This window comes from Octopus bimaculoides, chromosome 6 (assembly GCF_046866305.1).
Source record: "Octopus bimaculoides isolate indiv1 chromosome 6, ASM4686630v1, whole genome shotgun sequence".
NCBI classification, from domain to species: Eukaryota; Metazoa; Mollusca; class Cephalopoda; order Octopoda; family Octopodidae; genus Octopus; species Octopus bimaculoides.
Genome location: NC_142933.1, coordinates 11,556,855 through 11,581,324, shown reverse-complemented (window position 1 = coordinate 11,581,324; position 24,470 = coordinate 11,556,855). Strand labels below are relative to the sequence as shown.

Below are 24,470 nucleotides of genomic sequence, written 5' to 3'. Positions count from 1 at the left end.
TGGTACTTAATTTATCAACCCTGAAAGGATGAAAGGCAAAGTCAACCTCGGCAGAATTTGAACTCAGAACGTAAAGAGAGACGAAATACTGCTAAGCATTTCGCCCGGCGTGCTAACGTTTCTGCCAGCTCGCCGCCTTATAGGCCCCACAGAATTCAATGAGGCAGATTTATTTATGGACAGGTGGTGCCCTCTCACCAGCTAACCCTCCCCGTCTAACCAAAATTCTGTGATATTGGTAGCGGCTTAAAGTTTTGTCCCTCTTGTTCGCGGTAAACTAACTTATCGCATATAGGCATTTACATCCACTCCTTAAATACAAGCACCAATTCTTTGAGTCTAAGAAATCAAAAGTAAAGAATTGTCCAATATTAAAAGAGTAATTTGAAGTTCAAAACAAACACAGGATTTTTACCTTTCTCCATCTTTTGGAAGATTTCTCGACTCCGATTATACAGACTCTGTGAGTCTTCAACACATTTCGTATCAGTTTCTTGGGTTGCATCTTTGTTTACTTTCACATACACCTATTAATGTATACAATGGACACAATATATTTTAGGAGTTATATACACAGGGTGTTTAGGCTAAATTCAACAGTTTGCATTAAAAGAAAAGAAAACATATGAATGAGTGGTTGGTGTTAGGAAGGGCATCCAGCTGTAGAAACTCTGCCAGATCAGATTGGAGCCTGGTGCAGCCTTCTGGCTTGCCAGTCCTCAGTCAAATCGTCCAACCCATGCTAGCATGGAAAGCGGACGTTAAACGATGATGATGATGATGATGATCCATATTTGTACACAAAATACTACAATTAACCGTCATTTTTGGCAGCACGGGGCCAGCTGGTAGGATACATAATGATGATGATGTGTGGTGTGTGTGGGTGTGTGGGTGTGTGGGTGTGTGTGCATATGTATAGCTGTGTGGTGCTGTTTGGATTCCAAGTCAGGTCTAGTCTAGCAGAACTATGACACAAAAAACATTCTGACCATGCCCATCACACCTTTGTGTATATCAGGAACTACACTAACCAATGCATTCTTCCTTGTTTTAAAGCAGCGGGATGTGATTCAAAAGGAGATTCTGCTGTTATTTCTTGCAAGCAGAGCAACCACATAGAGCCTCTTCATTTGTTGGCACATATTCTTCCAATTGCAAGTTTTCTTTTCAGGTACACGACACTGCTTTTCCTCTTCCCAGGCTACAGGCCCACACCCCCAACACCCATACTGTTAGGATTGGCACTCTCAACGTCGGCACGCTGAAAGGTAGATCTGGTGAAATTGTTGAGATGCTTGAACGGAGATGCGTAGATATGTGCTGCATCCAGGAAGTAAGATGGAGAGGAGGTTCTGCAAGGTTCCTCACAGGCAAAGAACACAGGTACAAGATTTTCTGGGCAGGGAACACTGACGGGGTCGGGGGCGTAGGAATACTTCTAGCGGAGAAATGGGTGGATAAGGTAATCGAGGTCGTTAGAGTAAGTGACAGAGTACTTAAGATCAGACTAGTGCTTCATCATAGATTAGCTACTGTCATCTCAGCCTATGCACCTCAACCTGGGCTACCAGATGGTCTGAAAGACCAATTCTATGACACCCTCTTGCAAACTACCTCGTCGACGAGTGACAGGGACCTTCTCTTTGTGGCTGGAGACTTCAACGGTCATGTCGGACGTCGTGCTGGGGGCTTCCATGGCATACATGGAGGCTATGGCTTCGGTTCCCGCAACGAGGAGGGAACCAGACTGCTGGAGTTCTGTGATGCAACCAATCTTATGGTCTGCAATACCAACTTCAGGAAACCTGCCAGTCACCTAGTCACCTACCGCTCCGGCAGACACTCTAGCCAAATCGACTACATCCTCGCCAGAAATAGGGAAAGAGGGCGGCTTATAAATGCCAAAACCTACCCTGGCGAAGAATGTACCCCACAACATAGATTAGTAGTTAGCGACTTTGGGATCAAGGCAAAATGGGTGCCCAGAATTAGACAGGCTTGGAGAAGAAGGGTGTGGAAGCTTAAAGACCCTGCAAACGGACAGAGACTTAGAGACAAGTTACTTGAAGCATTTAACGAAATAGAAGGGGATATAGCATCATACAACGTGGAAGACAATTGGAGATTTCTGCGGGACAACCTGTTGAAAGCCACCGACCAGATTTGTGGGTGGTGTAAGGTCCCCTCCCAACCCAGAGTAACGTGGTGGTGGAACAAGGAGGTAGACAGGGCTATTAGACAAAAGAAACAAGCTTGGAAGGACTGGAAGAACGGTGGTAGCAGGGAATTGTACCAATGTGCCAGAAGGGAGGCTAGGCGACAGGTTTATTTAGCCAGAGGGGAAGCAGATAAGGAAAGATTTGCCAATGTTCTGCGCCGTGAGGACCAAAGACTCGAGGTATTTCGGGTTGCAAGACAGTGTAGGAGAGAGAATAGTGATGTTGTAGGAGAGAAATGTGTTCGCATGGATGATGGTACGCTTGCATTAAATGAGGATGCAAAGAAAGAGGTCTGGAGATGCCACTACGATAGATTGCTTAATAAAGAGAATGAATGGGAGAAAGAGAGCCTGCCTTATGTCGACCCAATAGAGGGACCAGCTATCCGAGTTGATAGTACCAGGGTAGATAAAGCAATTAAGAGTATGAAGACCGGGAAAGCCCCCGGCCCATCAGGAATCACTGCAGAGATGCTCAAAATATCTGGCAGTGTTGGCTATAGCCTAGTCACCCGTATTACGAACCAGGTGATACACGAAGGAGTCATACCCTATGACTGGTGTAGCAGCATCATAGTCAACTGCTACAAAGGTAAAGGGGACGCTTTAGATACAAATAATTACAGAGGCATCAAGCTGTTAGATCAGGTTATGAAAGTTACAGAGAGGGTCATAGCCCAACTAATTAGGGAGCGAATCAATTTAGATGAGATGCAGTTTGGGTTCGTGCCAGGTAAAAGCACTACTGATGCCTTATTTCTAGTGAGACAGTTGCAAGAGAAATACCTAGCCAAGGATAAACCTCTGTACCTGGCTTTCGTTGACATGGAGAAAGCCTTTGACAGGGTCCCCCGATCCCTTATCTGGTGGTCAATGAGGAAACTTGGGATAGAAGAATGGCTAGTGAGAGCTGTGCGAGCCATGTACAGAGATGCGGCCAGTAAGGTGAGGGTTGGAAATGAGTACAGCAATGAATTCCGGGTAGAGGTAGGGGTCCACCAAGGTTCCGTCCTCAGCCCCCTATTATTTACCATAGTCCTCCAGGCAATCACAGAGGAGTTCAAGACAGGTTGCCCCTGGGAGCTCCTCTATGCTGATGACCTTGCCCTAATTGCGGAGTCACTATCAGAACTAGAGGAGAAGTTTCAGGTGTGGAAGCAAGGTCTAGAATTGAAGGGCCTTAGAGTCAACCTAGCTAAAACCAAAATCCTAATAAGTAGGAAGGTAGATAAAACACAAACCCCTTCAGGTAGATGGCCCTGCTCAGTATGTAGAAAAGGAGTAGGTAGTAACTCTATAAGATGTACCCGGTGCAAGCTATGGACACATAAGAGGTGCAGCAACATCAAAGGCAGGTTAACTAGCAAGTTAGTTTTTGTTTGTGGCAGATGTTCAGGTGCAATAAAGACTGCAAACAAACAGGAAACAACCTCTATCTCATTCCAGGGTGAAAAACTAGAGGTAGTCGATAGCTTCCGCTATCTGGGCGACCAAGTTAGTAGTGGGGGTGGGTGCGCTGAAAGTGTAGCTGCTAGAATAAGAATAGCCTGGGCAAAGTTTAGAGAGCTCTTACCCCTGCTGGCGACAAAGGGACTCTCACTCAGAGTAAAAGGCAGACTGTATGACGCATGCGTACGAACAACCATGCTACATGGCAGTGAAACATGGGCTGTAACTGCTGAGGACATACGTAAGCTCGCAAGGAATGAAGCCAGTATGCTCCGTTGGATGTGTAATGTCAATGTGAATACCCGTCAGAGTGTAAGTATCTTGAGAGAAAAGCTGAACATTAGAAGCATCAGTTGTGGCGTGCAAGAGAGACGATTGCGCTGGTATGGACATGTGGTGAGAATGGAGGAGGATAGCTGCGTGAAAAAGTGCCACACCCTAACAGTTGAGGGAACCCGTGGAAGAGGTAGGCCCAGGAAGACCTGGGCTGAGGTGGTGAGGCAAGACCTTCGTACATTGGGCCTCACCGAGGCGATGACTACGGACCGAGACCTTTGGAAATGGGCTGTGCGTGAGAAGACCCGGCAAGCCAAGTAAGATCGTTGCCAGTGCCCCTGGACTGGTTCTTGTGCGGGTGGCACATGAGATGCACCATTTTGAGCGTGGCCGTTGCCAGTACCGCCTGACTGGCTCCTGTAGGATTTTCGAGCGAGATCGTTGCCAGTGCCCCTGGACTGGCTTGTGCGGGTGGCACATAAAAGACACCATTTCGAGCGTGGCCGTTTTCGTGCGGGTGACACGTAAAAGCACCCACTACACTCTCTGAGTGGTTGGCGTTAGGAAGGGCATCCAGCTGTAGAAACTCTGCCAAATCAGACTGGAGCCTGGTGTTGCCATCCGGTTTCACCAGTCCTCAGTCAAATCGTCCAACCCATGCTAGCATGGAAAGCGGACGTTAAACGATGATGATGATGATGATGATGTCCATGTGACTTTGTGTAAATGCATGCATACACACATGCATGTCTGTGTGTGAGAGAGTGGTCTGTATGTGTGTTTGTGTGTGTGTGCGTGAGTGTGTGTATAATGTCCTTTTAGCATAGTGAAAGCTTCGGATGCAATGGTCAGAAGACGAGGTCTAAAACCAATACATAGTGCACTGACCTGGAACAAATGATGGAGTGGGTCAGCAAGCAGTTTGGTTTCACAGCCATATTGATGGTAGCCAGCAGCCAGAAGTCCTGTAATTACAAAACAAAATGGTATTTATTCAGTTATTAATATCTGACTCGAGGATGTGTGGGGGAGGGGACCGAAAGTTAAGTATGGATATGTGGGTAGATGGGTGGGTGAGTGAGGTTTGGAGGAATCTCTCTCTCTCTCTCTATATATATATATATATATATCCCTATTATTTGTTTCACTTATTAGACTGTGGTCAAGCTGGAGCACTGCCTTAAAGAATTTTAGTCAAATGAATCAACCCCAGTGCTATATTTTAAAGCCTGGTACTTATTCTATTGGACCCATTTGTTGAACTACTAAGTTATAGGGATGTAAACAAACCGATGCTGGTTTTCAAGCAGTGGTGAGGAAGAAACACAGACAGATACATACACACACACACATATATATATATATATATATATATATATATATGTATGGATGTATGTATGTATGTATGTCTATGTGAGTGTGTGTGATTGGCTTGTTTCAGTTTCTGCCTACCAAATCCACTGGCAGAGCTTTCGTTGGCCCATGGCTTTAATAGAAGACACTTGACCGGTGGAATGTAAAAAGCACCGTTCGAGTGTGGTCGATGCCAGTGCCACCTGATTGACTCCAATGCTGGTGGCACATAAAAAGCACCATTCAAGCATGGTTGATGCCAGTGGTGTCTGACTGGCACCCATGCCAGTAGAATGTAAAAAGCATCATTCGAACATGGTCGATGCCAGTTTCGCCTGATTGGCACCCATGCTGGTGGAACATAAAATGCACCATTCTAGTGTGGCTGATGATGACGAGGGAGGTGGTGCTGCTGCTGATGATGATGATGATGATGACGATGTTGATGATAATGTTGGTGGTGATGATGGTGACTGTGATGGCGGCGATGTTAGTCATGAATAACAATGTTAGTGATGATGGTGATGGTGATGATGATGATGATGATAGATGATGAAAGAACCTGAGTTTTTACATATACAACACACACACAAATACAAACATTGCCATGTATTCACATATACAAATATACATTCCCTTATATATACACACACACACATACATTCCCCATACATTAACGGCGGTGAGCTGGCAGAAACGTTAGCACGCCGGGCAAAATGTTTAGCGGTATTTCGTCTGCCGCTATGTTCTGAGTTCAAATTCCGCCAAAGTCGACTTTGCCTTTCATCCTTTCGGGGTCGATTAAATAAGTTCCAGTTATGCACTGGGGTCGATATAATCGACTTAATCCGTGTTTGTCTGTCCTTGTTTGTCCCCTCTGTGTGTAGCCTCTTGTGAGTAGTAAAGAAATAACACATACATTCCCCTATACACATATATATACACACACAAACATACGTTCCCATAGACACATAGAAATAGATACATTCTCTAACACATTCACACATCCATTTCTAATTTACATAACAGCAGCATTATATTTCCCCAAAATTTCATGTCCCCCTTATTCCAAGGGGTACTCACCAAACTGGGTACCCCAGTCACCAAGGTAGTTCAAACGTATCACATTGTATCCAAGCTGTTCATAGAGATTGCTGAAGAAATTTCCAATAATTGTTGATCTCAGGTGACCCACATGGAACGGTTTGGCAATATTTGGAGAGCTGTAAGGTTAAAAAAAAAAAACAACAATAAACAACAAAGAAACAAAAACATATATAACTAATATATTCTTTTCTGCTCTAGGCACAAGGCCTGAAATTTGAAATTTGTGGGGAGGGGCCAGTTGATTAGATTGACTCCAGGATGCAACTGGTACTTAATTTATAGACCCCGAAAGGATGAAAGGCAAAGTTGACCTCGGCGGAATTTGAACTCTGAACGTAACAGCAGACGAAATATCGCTAAGCATTTCGCTCGGCGTGCTAATGTTTCTTATTTCTTTATTGCCCACAAGGGGCTAAACATAGAGAGGACAAACAAGGACAGATAAAGGGATTAAGTCTATTACATCGACCCCAATGCGTAACTGGTATTTAATTTATTGACCCCGAAAGGATGAAAGGCAAAGTCGACCTCGGCGGAATTTGAACTCAGAACATAATGGCAGACGAAACACCGCTAGGCATGTTGCCCAGTGTGCTAACGTTTCTACCAGTTTGCCGCCTTTAATAACTAATACCAACTTCTTCGGATTCTAGACGTCGAGACAAAGGAAATGATATACTACCCTCGTAAATGGCTGGAGTGGCACTTACGACACACTGTTACTCAAAGCCTCAAATAAACAACTTACCTGTATTCTATCACGACGGTCTGCTTCTCTGTTTGGTTGTCTGTCTGATGAAGATGACTGGTAAAGCCATACTTACTACCCTCGTTATATACACTGGACAATATCACCTGAAAGCAGAAAGAAAACAGCTCATCTGTGACCAGTCGACTGATCATTGCCAACATGGAAAACGCATGTTAATGTTGACGATGATGATGATGATGTATATATCGTTACTGTTATGCAAAAGTGCCGTAAGTCCAAAATGTTGCGTTTTCAGAAAATGAAATAATAGTTTCACCATTCCATAGCAAAATCTTTGTACTAGCAGCTAGAGATATGATAGTTTGACCAAAAGAACCAGCTATTGTAAGCAAAAATAAATATTGAAAAACAAAGCATTTGACCAAATTTGGATGTACAACAGTTTAACACAATAACAATGATTATATATATCATCATCATCGTTTAACGTCCGCTTTCCATGCTAGCATGGGTTGGACGACTAGACTGAGGACTGGTGAAACCGGATGGCAACACCAGGCTCCAATCTAAATTTGGCAGAGTTTCTACAGCTGGATGCCCTTCCTAACGCCAACCACTCAGAGAGTGTAGTAGGTGCTTTTACGTGTCACCTGCACGAAGGCCAGTCAGGCGATACTGGCAACGGCCACGCTCAAAATGGTGTCTTTTATGTGCCACCCACACAAGCCAGTCCAGGGGCACTGGCAACGATCTCGCTCGAAAATCCTACGGAAGCCAGTCCGACGGTACTGGCAATGGCCACGCTCAAAATGGTGCATCTTATGTGCCACCCGCACAAGTGCCAGTCCAGGGGCACTGGCAACGATCTTACTTGGCTTGCCGGGTCTTCTCACGCACAGCACATTTCCAAAGGTCTAGGTCAGTAGTCATTTCCAAAGGTCTCGATATATATGGGGAGAATTCACAAAAAAAAAAACAAAAGACAGGTGGTGTAGAAAACAGACAGATGTATTAGTATAACACTCGGCAATTGAAAAAGTCTTTAACGTTTCAAGCCTACGCACTTCCACAGAAAGGAACACAGAAAGAAACAAGGAGAGAAAAAAATAAAATGTGTGTAGTGGTTAGCGATCTATCATGGCGAAATCTCTCTCTTTCTCTCTCTCTGTCTGTCTCTCTCTCTCTCTCTCTCTATATATATATATATATCATCATCATCGTTTAACGTCCGCTTTCCATGCTAGCATGGGTTGGACGATTTGACTGAGGACTGGTGCAACCGGATGGCTACACCAGGCTCCAATCTAATTTGGCAGAGTTTCTACAGCTGGATGCCCTTCCTAACGCCAACCACTAAATGAGGATAAGATCGTTATTTAAAATACTGATCATATCAAGTGGCCAGCATGGGAATAAAAACCCTAAAGGTAATAGTTATTATTAAAATTATAATTAAAGGTATTTAAAAGATACCACCATGCTAGAAATAGCAGTCAAATCTTTTGGATAATTTTTATGCTAGTTTATTTGTGTGTTTGTCTTTTCTCCCAGTGCTGTATGAATACTTGATGTGGTTTAGAGTCAAGTTTTGACTGCTATCTCAAACATCTTTTAGATACCCTTAATTATAATTTTATATATATACATACATACATATATATAACAAGAGGTAAACAGGATTAATAAACCCAGGTAGAAATCTATCGAGAAAGCACCCAGTGTTAAGCCAATAAATTCAAATAGAATTAATATCCGAGAAGGGCATCCAGCTGTAGAAACTCTGCCAAATTAGATTGGAGCCTGATGTAGCCATCCGGTTGCACCAGTCCTCAGTCAAATCGTCCAACCCATGCTAGCATGGAAAGCGGACATTAAACGATGATGATGATGATGATGATAATTCCTCATGTATGACAAGTAAACCCAAATAGAGCTTAGAAGAACTTCAAGAAATCCGGAGCAATTGACAGAATGAACCGGAATGGAGAAAATCACATCTTAATTTGATAATTACACCATACATTAATGATGATCATTTCTATTGCGTTAGCATGTTTAGATACACGGAAAAAATGGTATAATGTATATATGACAGGCTTCTGTCAGTTTCCATCTACTAAATCTACATGCAGGGGTTTGGTTTGACTGGAACAATAGCAGAAGATACTTCTGCCAGTGCAGCATAACCAGCCCATTTAAGAGTACCCTTCAATCATTGGGTAATAAACTGCGCTTGCAAAGACCTGTTGAGGCAAATGAAGTCATTGTCGTGGCCGATGATAGTACTGCCTGATTGGCACGTAAAAAGCACCATTCGAGCGTGGTTGATACCAGTGCCACCTGACTGGTCCCATGCCGGTGGCACGTAAAAAGCACCACTGGTATGATCGTTGCCAGTGCTGCCTGACTGGCTCCTGTGCTGGCAGCATTTAAAAAGCACCATTCAAGTGTGGTTGATGCCAGTGCCAGGTGACTGACCCTCATGCTGGTGGCACGTAAAAAGCACACACTACACTCTCAGAGTGGTTGGCATTCGGAAGGGCATCCAGCTGTAGTAAAAACATTGCCAAATTGGATTGGAGCCTGGTGCAGCCTTCTGGCTTGCCAGCCCTCAGTCAAACTGTCCAACCTGTGCCAACATGGAAAGCAGACGTTAAATAATGATGATGGCCAAGTTTGTGCCTCTGCATATTTTTGCCATTGTAAATAAACAAAAAAGTGTAGAGCATAACCCACCCACCCCCAAAATGCAATTCAATAAAAATCCAAACTAACCTCTGTAATATTGGTTGGCTCAAATGTGAAATTGAAGAATTTACCATTGAAAGTGATTCCAAGTTCTTTAAAAGACGTATCCTAAAACAAGAAGTAAAAACATCTAAAAGAGGAAACAATGTTATTTATATTTATTTCATGTTGGGAATTTATAAAGAATAGCGCCATTAGTTGCAGCTTTCTAACAAGGGAGTATCAGTGTCTTTTATCATTTACTTGTTTCAGACACTGGACTGTGCCCATGCTGGGGCACCACCTCAAAGGGTTCAGCCAAATAAATTGAACCCAGTTCTTATTCATTAAGTTGGGCACTTATTCTAATGGACGCACTAAGTTACAGGGATGTAAAGAAACCAACATAGGTTGTCAAGCAGTGATAGAAAACAGACACAATACAAAGACACACACACACACACACACATAGATATGTCCTTTTCTATTCTAGGCATAAGGTTTGAAATTTTGGGGGAGGGGGGAAGTTGATTTGAATGACCCCAATGTGCAACTGGTACTTAATTTAATGACCCCAAATGAATGAAACGCAAACTCGACCTTGGTGGAATTTGAACTCAGAACGTAAAGACAGATGAAATACTGCTAAGCATTTCGCCCGGCGTGCTAACATCTCTGCTAGCCCACCTAGAGAACTGCAACAACAGAACTGAGGAAAACCTCACAGATATGCACACAGCTGTGAGCGAAAATTGTTGCCCATGCATACCAGCCTCCCTTCTCCACGCCACCAGTGTTATCCAAGGGAAAGGCAAAAGGGGCCGATGCAGCTTGGCACCTGTGACGTCACAACTTATTTCTACAACTGAGTGAACTGGAGCAACATAAAATAAAGTGTCTTGCTCAAGAACACAACACGCAGCCTGGTCAGGGATTCAAACTCATAACTTCACATTCGCAAGCTCAACACTCTAACCACTGAGCCATGGGGTAATGCCTTACTATTTACAAATATATATACATATATATACACACACACACCATCATACATATACATATATATCTATATATATATATATATACATATATGTATATATATATTTATATATATAAACAAATAGTAAATGAGTATATGCATATATACGTACAGGTATGTGCATACCGACATCCACCTGTATGTATAGGTGCATATCTGGGTACAGGACATTGCAAACAAAACGTAGACGAGAAAACACACAAGCCACATAGAGAACATTCTACTTCATCAGCTACCCCCGTTTTAACACCGGCGTTTCGAAGAGCTATATATATATATATATATATATATATATATAAAACATTTAATGTAAATAGCTAAATTAATAATATACTTTTTGAATAAATTAACAAACTTAAGGTGTAAAATCTCGAAGAAATTTTAACAGAGAATTTTGAAAACAATTATAGAATTAAGAAAACAAAAAACACATTGTTATCATAAAAAAACCTAAAACAACAAACTATGAGAAACCATAAAATATTACCTGAAATAAGCAGTCTTTTACTTGCTCAGCCAATTTATGGTTGGGATCAGAATTGTCCTTCAGGAAGTTATTCAGGTGTTGAGAATTAACCAAGAACTGACCAGATTCAAGACTAAGATGGAAGTAATGAAATGTAATGAAAGTCATTTTTTTTTTCTTTTAGTTAAAAGTAAACAAGAATAAAACAAACAAAAGAAAAATAAAAGTTGACTGTGAGTAAATAATTGCGACTCAGCTGGAGTTTTCTATTGCCTTGCTTTATTAAAAATATTGCGTAATGAAATTGGCTCATTCTTTTTGAATAACCCTGTGTATATATATATATATATATAAATCATCATCATCACTATCGTTGTTTAACGCCCGCTTTCCATGCTAGCATGGGTTGGACGATTTGACTGAGGACTGGTGAAACCAGATGGCTGCACCAGGCTCCAATCTGATTTGGCAGTTTCTACAGCTGGATGCCCTTCCTAATGCCAACCACTCAGAGAGTGTAGTGGGTGCTTTTATGTGTCACCCACACGAAGGCCAGTTAGGCGGTACTGGCAACGGCCACGCTCAAAATGGTGTATTTTATGTGCCACCCGCACAAGAGCCAGTCCAAGGGCACTGGCAACGATCTCGCTCGAAAGTCCTTACACATGCTGGGGGCACAGGTGCCATCACGATTTTGCTTGCCGCAATAAGTCTTCGCAAGCTGAGTTTCGTGTCCAACAAAGGAGACGACATTGGCATGGGTGCCAGTCGTCGAATTTAACTCGATTTCGATTTCACATATAAATATATATATATATATATATATATATAGTTAGGGTGCATAAGGTATTTGAGGATATACCTTTTTGGGGTCATTGCTGCATTTTTGCTAACTCTGTATAATCTTTGTTTCAGAAAATAATAATGGCAGACCCTCACCTTACTCAAGAAATGAAAAGGGATGCTATGGGAAACGGATGTTAAACGATGATGATGATGACGATGACGATGATGAAAGGCTGAGCATAGCGATTTAGGAATATCTCGATTTTTAAAAATTGCCAGATCTTTTGTCTACAAAGTTTGTAAGGAGCTAGAGACTGAAGATGGAAGCGTATCACCAGTATCAAAGCATAAAAAGCATTCTAAATGCTCTGAAATCATCAGAACACCTGAATTTATCCAGCAAGTTCAACAAACCATTGATAACAATCCCAGAAAGTCCATGATGTCGACTTTTTCTCCTCTCTTACTAATTCTGTTTTTATATCCTTTTGAGGATTTCTCCCAGGCATTAATCCATCAATCTTGTGTGTGGCAATAAGGTGTTATTTATTGTCTTCGTCTTTCATTTCAAATTACATTTGTTTACTTTCGTACATCCACCCTGTATTATTTTGTTCACTTGAGCCCTAACGCTACGCAAATCTTGTAGGTGCTGCCAATATACGAAGCTCCCAGTTTTATCGTTAAACTGGGTATTAGTATTTTTGGTCAATAACTGAGGAAAGGTTAGGGTCCTTGTGTCTGTCCTACATGTATGTTTTGTAGTATTTAATGCATTTTTCATACATACATACATACATACATATATATATATATATATATATATATATATATATATATATATATATATATATGATAGGCTTCAACAAAATTTGCACCTACCAAATGCACTCACAAGGCTTTGGTCAGCCTAGGGCTATAGTAGAAGACATTTTCCCAAGGTGCCATGCAGTGGGACTGAACCCAAAATTACATGGTTGGAAAGCAAGCTTCTTAACCTCACAGCCATGCTTTTGCCTGTCTAATTTCTGTTAGAACTTAATTTACAGCAAAAACTTACGTATGATGTTTTGATATTTTCTTCACTTTGACCAATGAAGCTAATTTCTCCACAGAATTGGTTTCTTGTGATTTCGGCAGCAATCCTGATTGACTAAATGACTGGAACAACTGAAGGAATAAAGAAATGCAAAATAACAGGATCATGTTCAATAGATGATAATCAATAAAATAATTAGTTGGCTGGTAATTAGTTATAACATTTTATCACACATTTTTATGCTGTTCTTCTTTCCTCCATTTTTCTCTTCTTTCCCTCATGATGTCAGTCACTTTTCTCTCACTCTCTCCTCCACCTCCTACTCAAACTCTCTCTCTCTTTCTCTCTCCATCAATCCACACACACACACACACATATAGGTGTGGCTGTGGTTAGGATGTTTGCTTCCTAACCAGATAATTATGGGTTCAGTCTGAATGTGTGGGCTTCAAATATACACCTAGGTAAACCAAAACTTTGTGAGTGGATTTGATAGATGGAAACTGTATATATATATATATATATATATATATATATATATATATATATATATATATATATCTTTCACTCTTTTACTTGTTTCAGTCATTTGACTGTGGCCATGCTGGAGCACCGCCTTAGTCGAGCAAATCGACCGACCCCAGGACTTATTCTTTGTAAGCCTAATACTTATTCTATCGGTCTCTTTTGCCGAACCACTAAGTTATGGGGACCTAAACACACCAGCATCGGTTGTCAAGCGATGTTGGGGGACAAACACAGACACACAAACATACTTATACATATATATATATACAACGAGCTTCTTTCAGTTTCCGTCTACCAAATCCACTCACAAGGCTTTGGTCGGCTCGAGGCTATAGTAGAAGACACTTGCCCAAGGTGCCACGCAGTGGGATTGAACCCAGAACCATGTAGTTCGTAAGTAAGCTACTTACCACATAGCCACTCCTACGCCTATATATATATATATATATATATATATATATATATATATATATATATATATATATATATATATATGTATAGTATTTTATAAGCTTAAAGCTTATAGTGATCATCACGCAATTTCGCCTGACCCATACAAGCATGAAAAAGTGGACGTTAAAACAATGGTGACATTGATGATTCTGTTTGTACTAATGATGTTGTCTGTGTTGCCCATTATGTTTGATCCGTCGTGTAACTAGCTTTTCTTTCAGCCCATTTATACCACGTCGTTCGTACATACTAACATTAGCATTCGTTGAATGACACCAATAATTTCCACATATACATAGATACATACACCTACACAGACACATCATATATAAATACATACACATCAGAATACACAGTACAAACAGAACAGCAGTTATGTTACACATCCTTTCAGATGCCATGTCTGCAGGTCATTTTTGATATACACTGACTGGTAGTTGTCCAAGCCAGCCAAATCGGCAAGAAACGATAGCCAAAACAAGCTTCCCCTGTTCGATCGTTTGGTTACCACTTGTAACAGGTCAGCTGTAAACATGAAGAATCAGAAACAATTTGGTCCACTGTATGGAGTATTTTACGTATTACTTGAGGGCGGCGAGCTAGCCGAAACGTTAGCACGCCGGGCGAAATGCTTAGCGGTATTTCGTCTGCCGTTACGTTCTGAGTTCAAATTCCGCCGAGGTCGACTTTGCCTTTCATCCTTTCGGGGTTCGATAAATTAAGTAGCACTTGCGTACTGGGGTCGATGTAATCGACTTAATCCCGTCCCCTCTATGTTTAGCCCCTTGTGGGCAATAAAGAAATAAGGAACGTTAGCACGCCGGGCGAAATGCTTAGCGGTATTTCGTCTGCCGTTACGTTCTGAGTTCAAATTCCGCCGAGGTCGACTTTGCCTTTCATCCTTTCGGGGGTCGATAAATTAAGTACCAGTTACGCACTGGGATCGATGTAATCGACTTAATCGCTTTGTCTGTCTTTGTTTGTCCCCTCTATGTTTAGCCCCTTGTGGGCAATAAAGAAATAAAAATCGTTAGCATGCCGGGAAAAATGCTTAGCGGTATTTTGTCTACTGCTAAACTCTGAGTTCGAATTCCGCCAAGGTTGATTTTGCCTTTCATCCTTTTGGGGTCGATGAAATAGGTACCAGTTGGACACTGAAGTCGATGTAATCGACTTAATCCCTTTGTCTGTCATTGTTTGTCCCCTCTATGTTTAGCCCCTTGTGGGCAATAAAGAAATAAAAATCGTTAGCATGCAGGGCAAAATGCTTAGCGGTATTTTGTCTACTGCTACACTCTGAGTTCGAATTCCGCCAAGGTTGATTTTGCCTTTCAATCGTTTCGGGGTCGATGAAATAGGTACCAGTTGGACACTGGAGTCGATGTAGTCGACTTAATCCCTACCTCGAAATTGCTGGCTTTGTGTCAAAATTCGAAACCAGTATTACTTAACTATGCTTTTTATACGCTCCCAAATCCCTGGCCTCAGTTATTCCTTTCATTAGTATCAGACATTTGTTTTCTTAGTCCAAGTTCTAAAGTGCGATAACTCTGCTCATTAAACAGAACGAGGGTTATAAATAACACAAATTCAGCCGAGGTCGTCTATGCCTTTTGTCCTTTCGAGACCAGTCAAGTACTGGCGTCGATGTAATCGACTTCCTTTTTTCCCCCTCAAAAACTGTTGACCCCGTGACAAAATTCGAAACCATTATTGTACTTGTCAGACACCCAACCTCATCGTTAATTTCGTGGACCCACTAAAGCCACGCTTTCATAAACGTATATAGAAACTATAAGAAATCAAATAGTTACTATATGAAACCAAACAAAAACTGATAAAAGGCAGGCGATAGTTTTCGGATATTTTTCTCTTATTTATCATTCCATTGATATGTAGGCTACATCATAGGAAAGCAAATAAATCCAGAATCTGACTGGTAGTTAATTTTACCGAGGTTAGAACGAAGAAAGATAAAGTCGATTTCAGTGGGAATCGAACTAAGAATTTAAAGGGCGGGGAAAGCATTTTGTGCGATACTCTATCGAATTTGCCAATCTATTAACTCTCGAAGTTTTACTGCAAGGACACCTACTTTCCAGTCATTGTAAGGACTCCACGGTAACTATTCAGAACGACAGACAAGGTAACATACACACACATTCCCATTAAGTGTGAACTGTCATTATTTTCTTTAAAAACGTTGCTTTAATAATCATATAACTTCTCTACCATTAACTATGGTTACTACTTTCATTGCTATTATACAATAATAAATTATTACAGTTTCTATAAATAGTACTATTGGTACTTCTACGAAAGTTTTATTCGTAACAGACGAAAAGGTCATTTGTCAGGAAATCACAAAATAATAAGATGGAAGGAAATCAATTATGAAATGTTAAGACTTTTAGCGTCACTTCCAACTAAATGGGATTTGAGATTCGAAATTCGATACAGAGAGCGGTCAAGGTAAATGTTCGCCCATCATCATATTAGATAATAGAGTATGGAATAAGCCTGAGGGATTCATAGAAGGAAAAACGAGAAGCAGTGTATTTAGTGTATTATTCAAGAGTAATAATAATGCGAGTAAACTGAAAAGAATCCAACAGGAATCGAAACTGGTTCGCAGCCTGTGTTTGTTGAGGACTCAACCCTACACCAAACAATAACAAAAGATGCGAGCCATCGATGGTAATTTCTATGTGGTTGCTTAATTTGCATAGAACGACAGCCAAATTATCCTTTAGATCTCACTTGTCTTTAAATAAAAGAGTACACGTTGGATAATGTAGTCCAAGATACATAGAGACATGAAGCGATAGTTACGGCTGATCATAAGTCTTTCTGTTTCAAAGTTGACCTTGGGCTAAACAACTTTAAAACACCGTCCTGTTCATCTGAAGACGAGTCGCAGAAAAATAAGGTATGAAATTTATTGTGAAAGGAATAAAGACGATATAATCTTCACTTTCTTGCTTTCTCAAAGTCATTAACAACATATACAATAAACAATGTTTACAACCGAGGAACGAAAGCAGGTCAGTGTTTCCGTAATGGATACCAACATATTACAAATAATAATAATAATAACTCTTTTTAATTTCAGTAAAACGCCAGCATTTTTGAGAAGAGGAAGGTGTCGATCACATCGACCCAATGCTCAAGTGATATGTTATTTTATCGACCCAGAGAGAATGAAAGACAGAGTCGACCAAAGCAGCATTTGAACTAAGAACATAAAAGAGTCGAAAGAAATACCGCGAAGCATTTGGTCCGCTGAATAATATTTCCACCAATCAGCACATAATTTTGATCTCTTATTTTTAAGAAAACATAAGAACACTTACTTTAGATGCGATGATACGCCGGAAGTGTCCAGCCATGCTCAACGTAAACTTCTGATTAAGTGATGTTGTGTGAAGAAGCACATGTCACAGCGGTGCTTTAATTAAACTCACCGGCTGGAGTGTAAGGGAGATCACTCACAATTACATATTCTTCAGTTTTTTTGAGACTTTTTGGTGGACCTTTACACTTTTACTTGTTTCAGTCTTTTGACTGTGGCCATGCTGGAGCACCGCCTTTAGTCGAGCAAATCGACCCCAGGACTTATTCTTTAGAAGCCTAGTACTTATTCTATCGGTCTCTTTTGCCGAACCTCTAGGTTACGGGGACAAACACAGACACACAAACATATACACACATACATATATATATATACATATATACGACGGGCTTCTTTCAGTTTCCGTCTACCAAATCCACTCACAAGGCTTTGGTTGGCCCGAGGCTATAGTAGAAGACACTTGCCCAAGATGCCACGAAGTGGGACTGAACCCGGGACCATGTGGTTGGTCAGCAAGCTACTTACCACACAGCCACTCCTATGCCTATAACACTTCCAGTTGAACAATATTTTAAGTTACCTCCCGGCAATCATCATCATCCTATAACCTGTTGCTGCTGCTGCTAAAGCGCAACAAGTATTTTGTTGGGGTTAGGCTGAAATAATTTCAAGGGAAATTTGTAGATGAATTAAAAATCGTTCTAATTCAGATTCATTGTGTGTTTCTTCGAGATTTGTTTAAGTTCTTTGGGGAATTCAAGCTGGTCACTACCAGAGTAACAATAGCTTTCGTGTTTGAATCCATACATTAGGAATTTGTGAATTAGCATGTGCACATGTGTAGGTGCATGTGAAGGTATATGCTTGCACTCATATAATAGATGCACATAAACACATACATAAGCACACACACACACACAATATTGTACTAAAAGGGTGTGCACATATGACTGCCCATATGGTCATTTTAGGAAACTCTCCCCTTTAAAACATGCCTGTCCCATCACAAACAATAAATAACAGACGAATAACAAATGTCATTTCTCCAAGCCACTTGTATCACTCTTATCTGTACCCCTCCATAATGATATTTCCCACCAATCACACCTCCATCCTTCTTCATCAATCTCAACATCCACCTCTACACACCCATCTTTAACCATCTGTCACTCTGATCTCACATTCTTGTGAAATTACTCACCCTTTTTTCTCCTCCTGTATTCTTTCTCATGTCTTGAAAGTATGTTCTGGTATTCCACCACTGTCATCTTTCTCTTTATCATACCTATTCTCACCTGCTCTCATGTATAATGCAGGGCAGTCCTGTATAGCAAGACACCAGCGCTTGTCCCACTATCATACTTTAGCCTTCAACAGCTAGCATAAAGCCACCTCCTCTCTCAAACACACCCCGACTCAGGTCATTGGTTGGGTGTCTTTTCCCTAAACATTTCTCTTGCAAGTTACTTGGTGACATCAGTAGTGCCAGTCGGAATGGCATCCAGCCGTAGAAATCATTAGAACCCGTTGCAGTCCTGTGACTCGTCAGATCCAGTCAAACCGTCCAACACATGCCAGCATGGAAAATAGGCAAAAATGATGCTGAAATCAGCTTGTTGTGTTCTTTGTTGGAAAATCTCTATGTTGCACTTATCACTTATTGTTATATAACTCTCTGTGGCTATGTAATAGGTACAGATAAACATCTGTGGCTCACATACAAGATTTGTAAATGCTGCATAAGTTACCCTGTAGATGCTTGTTTCCATCCTACCCAACTGAAGACATAATATCCATATTTTCTGGGCATGATTTCGTTCCTTGTGTCATACAATACCATGTCAATTGTGTTTGACTGGATTGCTGTTTTCATTGGAATATTTCATCAATATTCTTTACTTGTAAAGTTGTAGATACATTCAAATTCTGGGGTGCCATTGGTATGAATGCTAGGACAATCTGTCTTGTAGATAGAATTGTAAATAGTTTTAGCATCATACAAATCATCATCATCATCATCGTTGTCGTTTAACGTCCGCTTTCCATGCTAGCACGGGTTGGATGATTCGACTGAGGACTGGTGGACCAGGTGGCTACACCAGGCTCCAATCTGATTTGGCAGAGTTTCTACAGCTGGATGCCCTTCCTAACACCATAATGGTGTTGTTAATTTTCAGTCTTCTGAGGGAAGATGTGCAACCATGGGGAAAAATACAGGTGTGAGTTAGAAATGACAGGTGAGTATTGGCAGCAACAAGAAGGGCATCCAGCCATAGATAATCTTCCTCAATAAATTCTATCTGACCCATGCAGGTATGGAACAGTGGCCATTAAAACGATGGTGGTTCTCACCACGTAAAATACACCATTTTGAGTGTTGCCGTTGCCAGTACCGCCTGACTGGCCATCGTGCCGGTGGCACATAAAAGCACCCACTACACTCTCGGAGTGGTTGGCGTGAAGAAGGGCATCCAGCTGTAGAAACTCTGCCAGATCAGATTGGAGCCTGGTGCAGCCATCTGGTTTGCCAGTCCTCAGTCAAATCGTCCAACCCATGCTAGCATGGAAAGCGGACGTTAAACGATGATGATGATGATGATGATTATATACACAATGTACTAATTGACTTTTACTGTTCTGTAGGTGTTGTTTAAGAGATACAATGCAGCGCTTGATGGCCATTTGAATTGCCCGTATTCTTCTGCCTTGCCATGCATGGGATATCCACCGCCAAGTGAATAATGTACTCGGTATAAGATATTCATTGAAGTTTAAACATTTTCAATTCATTATATACAAGAAAGGGTCCTTCATCAAATATCATAATCCGTACATCTTACACAAGATAGACAAAAATCAACAATAAATAGAAACAAATTAAAAAATAAACATAAACATATTTTTCTATTTATTCAGAAACAATTTTGAATTTATTTACAGTAAATTATTGATATTAAAAAAAAAAAGTATTAATATCACAGTGATTCACGGAATATCTCATTATTCTAATAAACAGCACACTCTATCATGTGATATGCTATTGTTCTGACATATATCTAGTTTTTATGTGATATGTGTTTGTGTGTGTTTGTACTCAAAAAACAAAAAAAAAAGAACATTGTTGACAGGGTAACCAACATTGGCTGTCAAGCGATGGTTGGCAGACAAACACAAACACACACATACAAATATGCACACACACACACACACATATGTACAGCGGGCTCCTTTCAGTTTCCATCTATCAAGTCCACTTACAAGGCTTTGGTTGGCCTGAGGCTATAGTAGAAGACACTTGCCCAAGGTGCCATGCAGTGGGACTGAACCCAAAACCATGTGGTTGGTAAGCAAGCTACTTACCACACAGCCATGCTGCATATGTCATTTCAATAGATATCACATGCTTCCACCAATAGCACCACAAAAACAAGAGCTGTATTCTTTGGTTGAACTATCCGAAGCCTGTTATTATGGTTTGGATAGTTCTTCAGTAAATTAATATATTTGCAATTAATTTGTTGGAGCAAGTCACACTTTCATATCTGGGGGGAACAGACAGGGACACACAGACACACACACTATTTCTTGTAAATTTCCAACTTAATTATGAAGCTGGAATAAGTTGATGAAAACAAGTACAGAACAACTGCTCCGGTAATATGCAAATATTCCAAACTTTAATTAATTAACAAATCATACCAAAAAAAAAAAAAAAAAAAATTTACAAAAACCTTCCCTTCTTAATACTGGTTTCAAATTTTGGCACAAGGCAAGCAATTTTAGGGGAGGGTGTAAGTCGATTACATCGACCCCAGTACACAACTGGTATTTATTTCATTGATCCTGAATGGGATGAAAGCAAAGTTGACCTTGGTGAAATTTGAACCCAGAATGTAAAGATGGACAAAATGCTGTGGTGCATTTTGCCCGGGGTGTGAATGATTCTGCCAGCTCACCACCCTCGCCACTCCCTAATATTGGCCAGAGGTCAGTTTTTGTTGTGTGTATGTCTAAGTGGCTGCCTGTCTATCCACACCCCACCACCACAACCATCACCACCGCTGCACACATACACACACATACAAACACACATGCACACGCACACAAACACAAACAGGCGCCACACACCCACACACAAACATGTGCTGTACATACACACACACAAACACGCACACACATACAAACACATTCACATACAGCACACACACACACAGACAAACATGCGCTACACACACACACACAAACATGTGCCACACTAACACGCACACAAACATGCCCCCCCCCCCCCACATACACAATATCCATGAACTTAAGCTCTGTAACCCCAATGTGCTTGACCGCCAATCAACTTCTCTCTGCCCATACAGTATGCGTATACATTTTCAATGGATATATATTTGTATACATTCACACAAAACTACACACTTGTACATAAACACACACACACACACACTCTCACATCTAAAAATATGGACATGAGTTCGCATCTATGCATTTGTGTCTCTAGACGCAGACAGAAACGGAGTGTCATTGTGCATCGGTTGGCAATCTGGACGCTTCACTTCTGCAGGACTTTTATGAATGCATCTCGAGGGACATCCACGTTTCCGATCCGACGTAACTTCTTCTTCCCCTCAGCCTGGTGTCGAAGGAGCTTCATTTTGCGTGTGATATCACCACCATACTGTAAATACAGAGCAGAGGCAAAGGGTTCAAGCAGCGGAATAATAATAATAATAATAATAATAATAATAATACTGCCCTGATGCAGTACCAGGCAGTGGCTCTCATGGCTTCTGATCTTAATTGATTGGAAGTGTTATCATGTACATTGTTTTGTCTTGGTATTAAAAGATGGGCTACAGCAAATATTCTGCTCAATACCACAGATTTACTTGTCAGTTGTTTGACCTTAACCAGTTGAGCATGTCCCTTGGTGGCTGACGATATGTACATCTCTGATCATGAGCAGAAGTAGTGAGGGAGCATCATAGTCATGTGTTGAGAGGAATTCTTTGGGGTTTGAATAATTCACCTTTGGAAACATGGGTGTTTTGCTCAACAACCTTAAACAACCCTTATTCAGGGACCTTTTGAGCAGGATGGGCTACTCGACCTGAAGAAAATTCTAACTGGGCCCCACCTGCGAGGTCATGTGCTGTTTATCTTGATATGAGATCATGATGTCATGCACATATGGTTGTGATGCATGTGCCTGGTGTACCCTTATCAGACGGGTAGTCACGATGGGTATGCAGGGTTTCGTATATTTTACCCCAGTGTCACTTTGATGGCATGCACTGCTCTCTCAATAATAATAATAATAATAATAATAATGTAAAAGTGATACCACTGGTGAGTGGAGAGTGCTGGGCTCAATCCCATTGAAACTTAAAAGCTTCTTAAGGCAACTGGAAATCCCATGCAAGATTGATCTCTTGCAAAAAGCAGTCGTATTGGGCATAGCACACATCTTAAGGAAAGTATTATCTGTCTGAGATCCTTGTTGTGACTCGACAGATGACTAAAGACTCCGTTGCATTTTTACCTACACTGTGTTACGAAGGAATAATAATAACACTAAGAATAATAAAAGTGGGAAATATGAAGATTGTGGTGAATGAAGAGAGAAGACGTGATACCAATAGTAATTGGTGTACTTGGAAGTATCAGCACTCAAGTACCATCATGGCTGGAAAAGATCGGTTCAAGTCTGAAGATAGAATACCTACGAAAATCAGCATTGCTTGGAACTGCAAGAATTCTTCGCAGGATTCTTGAAGCATGACCAGTAAAACAAGTGCCACCTTAGTCTGCTGCCTGAGGAGGGATAACACTTTCTATGATACCCAGCAAAATAGGCTGTGAGCTTTCATATGATAATACTGGCATCCTTGCTAGTGGAGCGCTAAGAGCACCATCTGAGAGTGATCATTGCCAGGGCCGCTGACTGGCCCCTGTGTCCAACCCATGCCAGCATAGAAAGCAGCTGTTAAACGATGATGATGAGGGAGAGAGAGAGTGAAGGAATGAGGCATAGAAAGAAAAGAAAGATTAACAAGAGAAACCTCTTCAAAAATACTTACACACTTTGAAAGCACGTCTTTCTTGTAAGGTTTGATATCCTCTCGAGCGATGATTTTACTGCCAGTGCTTCCTTGGATGATCACGTGATACAACTGTCGTGGTATGGCAGTCTGTAATTTAGCACATGTCCTCTTGGCAAGTTGTCTGGCTTTCGATACATGACAAATCATGGTTAGCTCATCCACAGGTTTACTATTCAGGGAGAACATCAACTGTACGGAAGGAACAAAAATAAAAAGAAACAAATAGGGTAAAAAACAAAAAAAGATTTGGATTAAATAATAAATTACTCTTTTACTTGTTTCAGTCATTTGACTGCGGCCATGCTGGAGCACTGCCTTTAGTCGAGCAAATCGACTCCAGCACTTATTCTTTGTAAGCCTAGTACTTATTCTATCGGTCTCTTTTGCTGAACCGCTAAGTTACGAGGACGTAAACACACCAGCATCAGTTGTCAAGCGATGTTGGGGTGGACAAACACAGACAAATAAACATATACACACACATACATACACTGGCAGAAACGTTAGCACGCCGGGCGAAATGCATAGCGGTATTTCGTGTGCCACTACGTTCTTGAGTTCAAATTCCGCCGAGGTCGACTTTGCCTTTCATCCTTTCGGGGTCGATCAAATAAGTACCAGTTACGCACTGGGGTCGGTATAATCGACTTAATCTGTTTGTCTGTCCTTGTTTGTCCCCTCTGTGTGTAGCCCCTTGTGGGTAGTAAAGAAATAACACATACATACACATATATATCTATAATATAAATTGGACATGGGCGATTGTTGTATTCTTTCTTGTCTTGAGGTTCACAGCCAAATGGCTGGGTGGATTTACGTGAAAAATGGCACACATGTAGAGACGGGTGCATAGAT

General features: G+C 41.1%; 2 protein-coding genes and 1 long non-coding RNA gene across 4 annotated transcripts in view; 1 reads left to right on the top strand and 2 right to left on the bottom strand.

Moving 5' to 3' along the window:
• The window catches only part of LOC106871987 (putative arginine--tRNA ligase, mitochondrial), a 35,291-nt gene extending 17,651 nt beyond the window's left edge, over positions 1 to 17,640 (bottom strand). The window contains exons 1-8 of the mRNA XM_052969021.2: positions 17,507 to 17,640; positions 13,194 to 13,303; positions 11,369 to 11,480; positions 9,894 to 9,974; positions 7,155 to 7,261; positions 6,383 to 6,522; positions 4,835 to 4,911; positions 416 to 527 (exon numbers count right to left, since the gene is read on the bottom strand). Coding sequence (XP_052824981.1) covers positions 416 to 527; positions 4,835 to 4,911; positions 6,383 to 6,522; positions 7,155 to 7,261; positions 9,894 to 9,974; positions 11,369 to 11,480; positions 13,194 to 13,303; positions 17,507 to 17,542 — 775 coding nt within the window. The 5' untranslated portion in view covers positions 17,543 to 17,640. The remainder of the gene's footprint in view (positions 1 to 415; positions 528 to 4,834; positions 4,912 to 6,382; positions 6,523 to 7,154; positions 7,262 to 9,893; positions 9,975 to 11,368; positions 11,481 to 13,193; positions 13,304 to 17,506) is intronic.
• Positions 15,612 to 18,214, top strand: LOC149134944 (uncharacterized). The gene is made up of 2 exons (XR_016242167.1): positions 15,612 to 17,082; positions 17,266 to 18,214. It is a non-coding gene; the product is annotated as an uncharacterized LOC149134944 (long non-coding RNA).
• A 2,176-nt stretch (positions 18,215 to 20,390) lies between these two features.
• LOC106871983 (translation factor GUF1, mitochondrial) overlaps positions 20,391 to 24,470 on the bottom strand; it is a 45,202-nt gene continuing 41,122 nt past the window's right edge. For both annotated transcript variants that reach the window (XM_089353444.1, XM_014918775.3), the window contains exons 17-18: positions 23,592 to 23,804; positions 20,391 to 22,189 (exon numbers count right to left, since the gene is read on the bottom strand). In XM_089353444.1, coding sequence (XP_089209570.1) covers positions 22,064 to 22,189; positions 23,592 to 23,804 — 339 coding nt within the window. In that variant the 3' untranslated portion in view covers positions 20,391 to 22,063. The remainder of the gene's footprint in view (positions 22,190 to 23,591; positions 23,805 to 24,470) is intronic.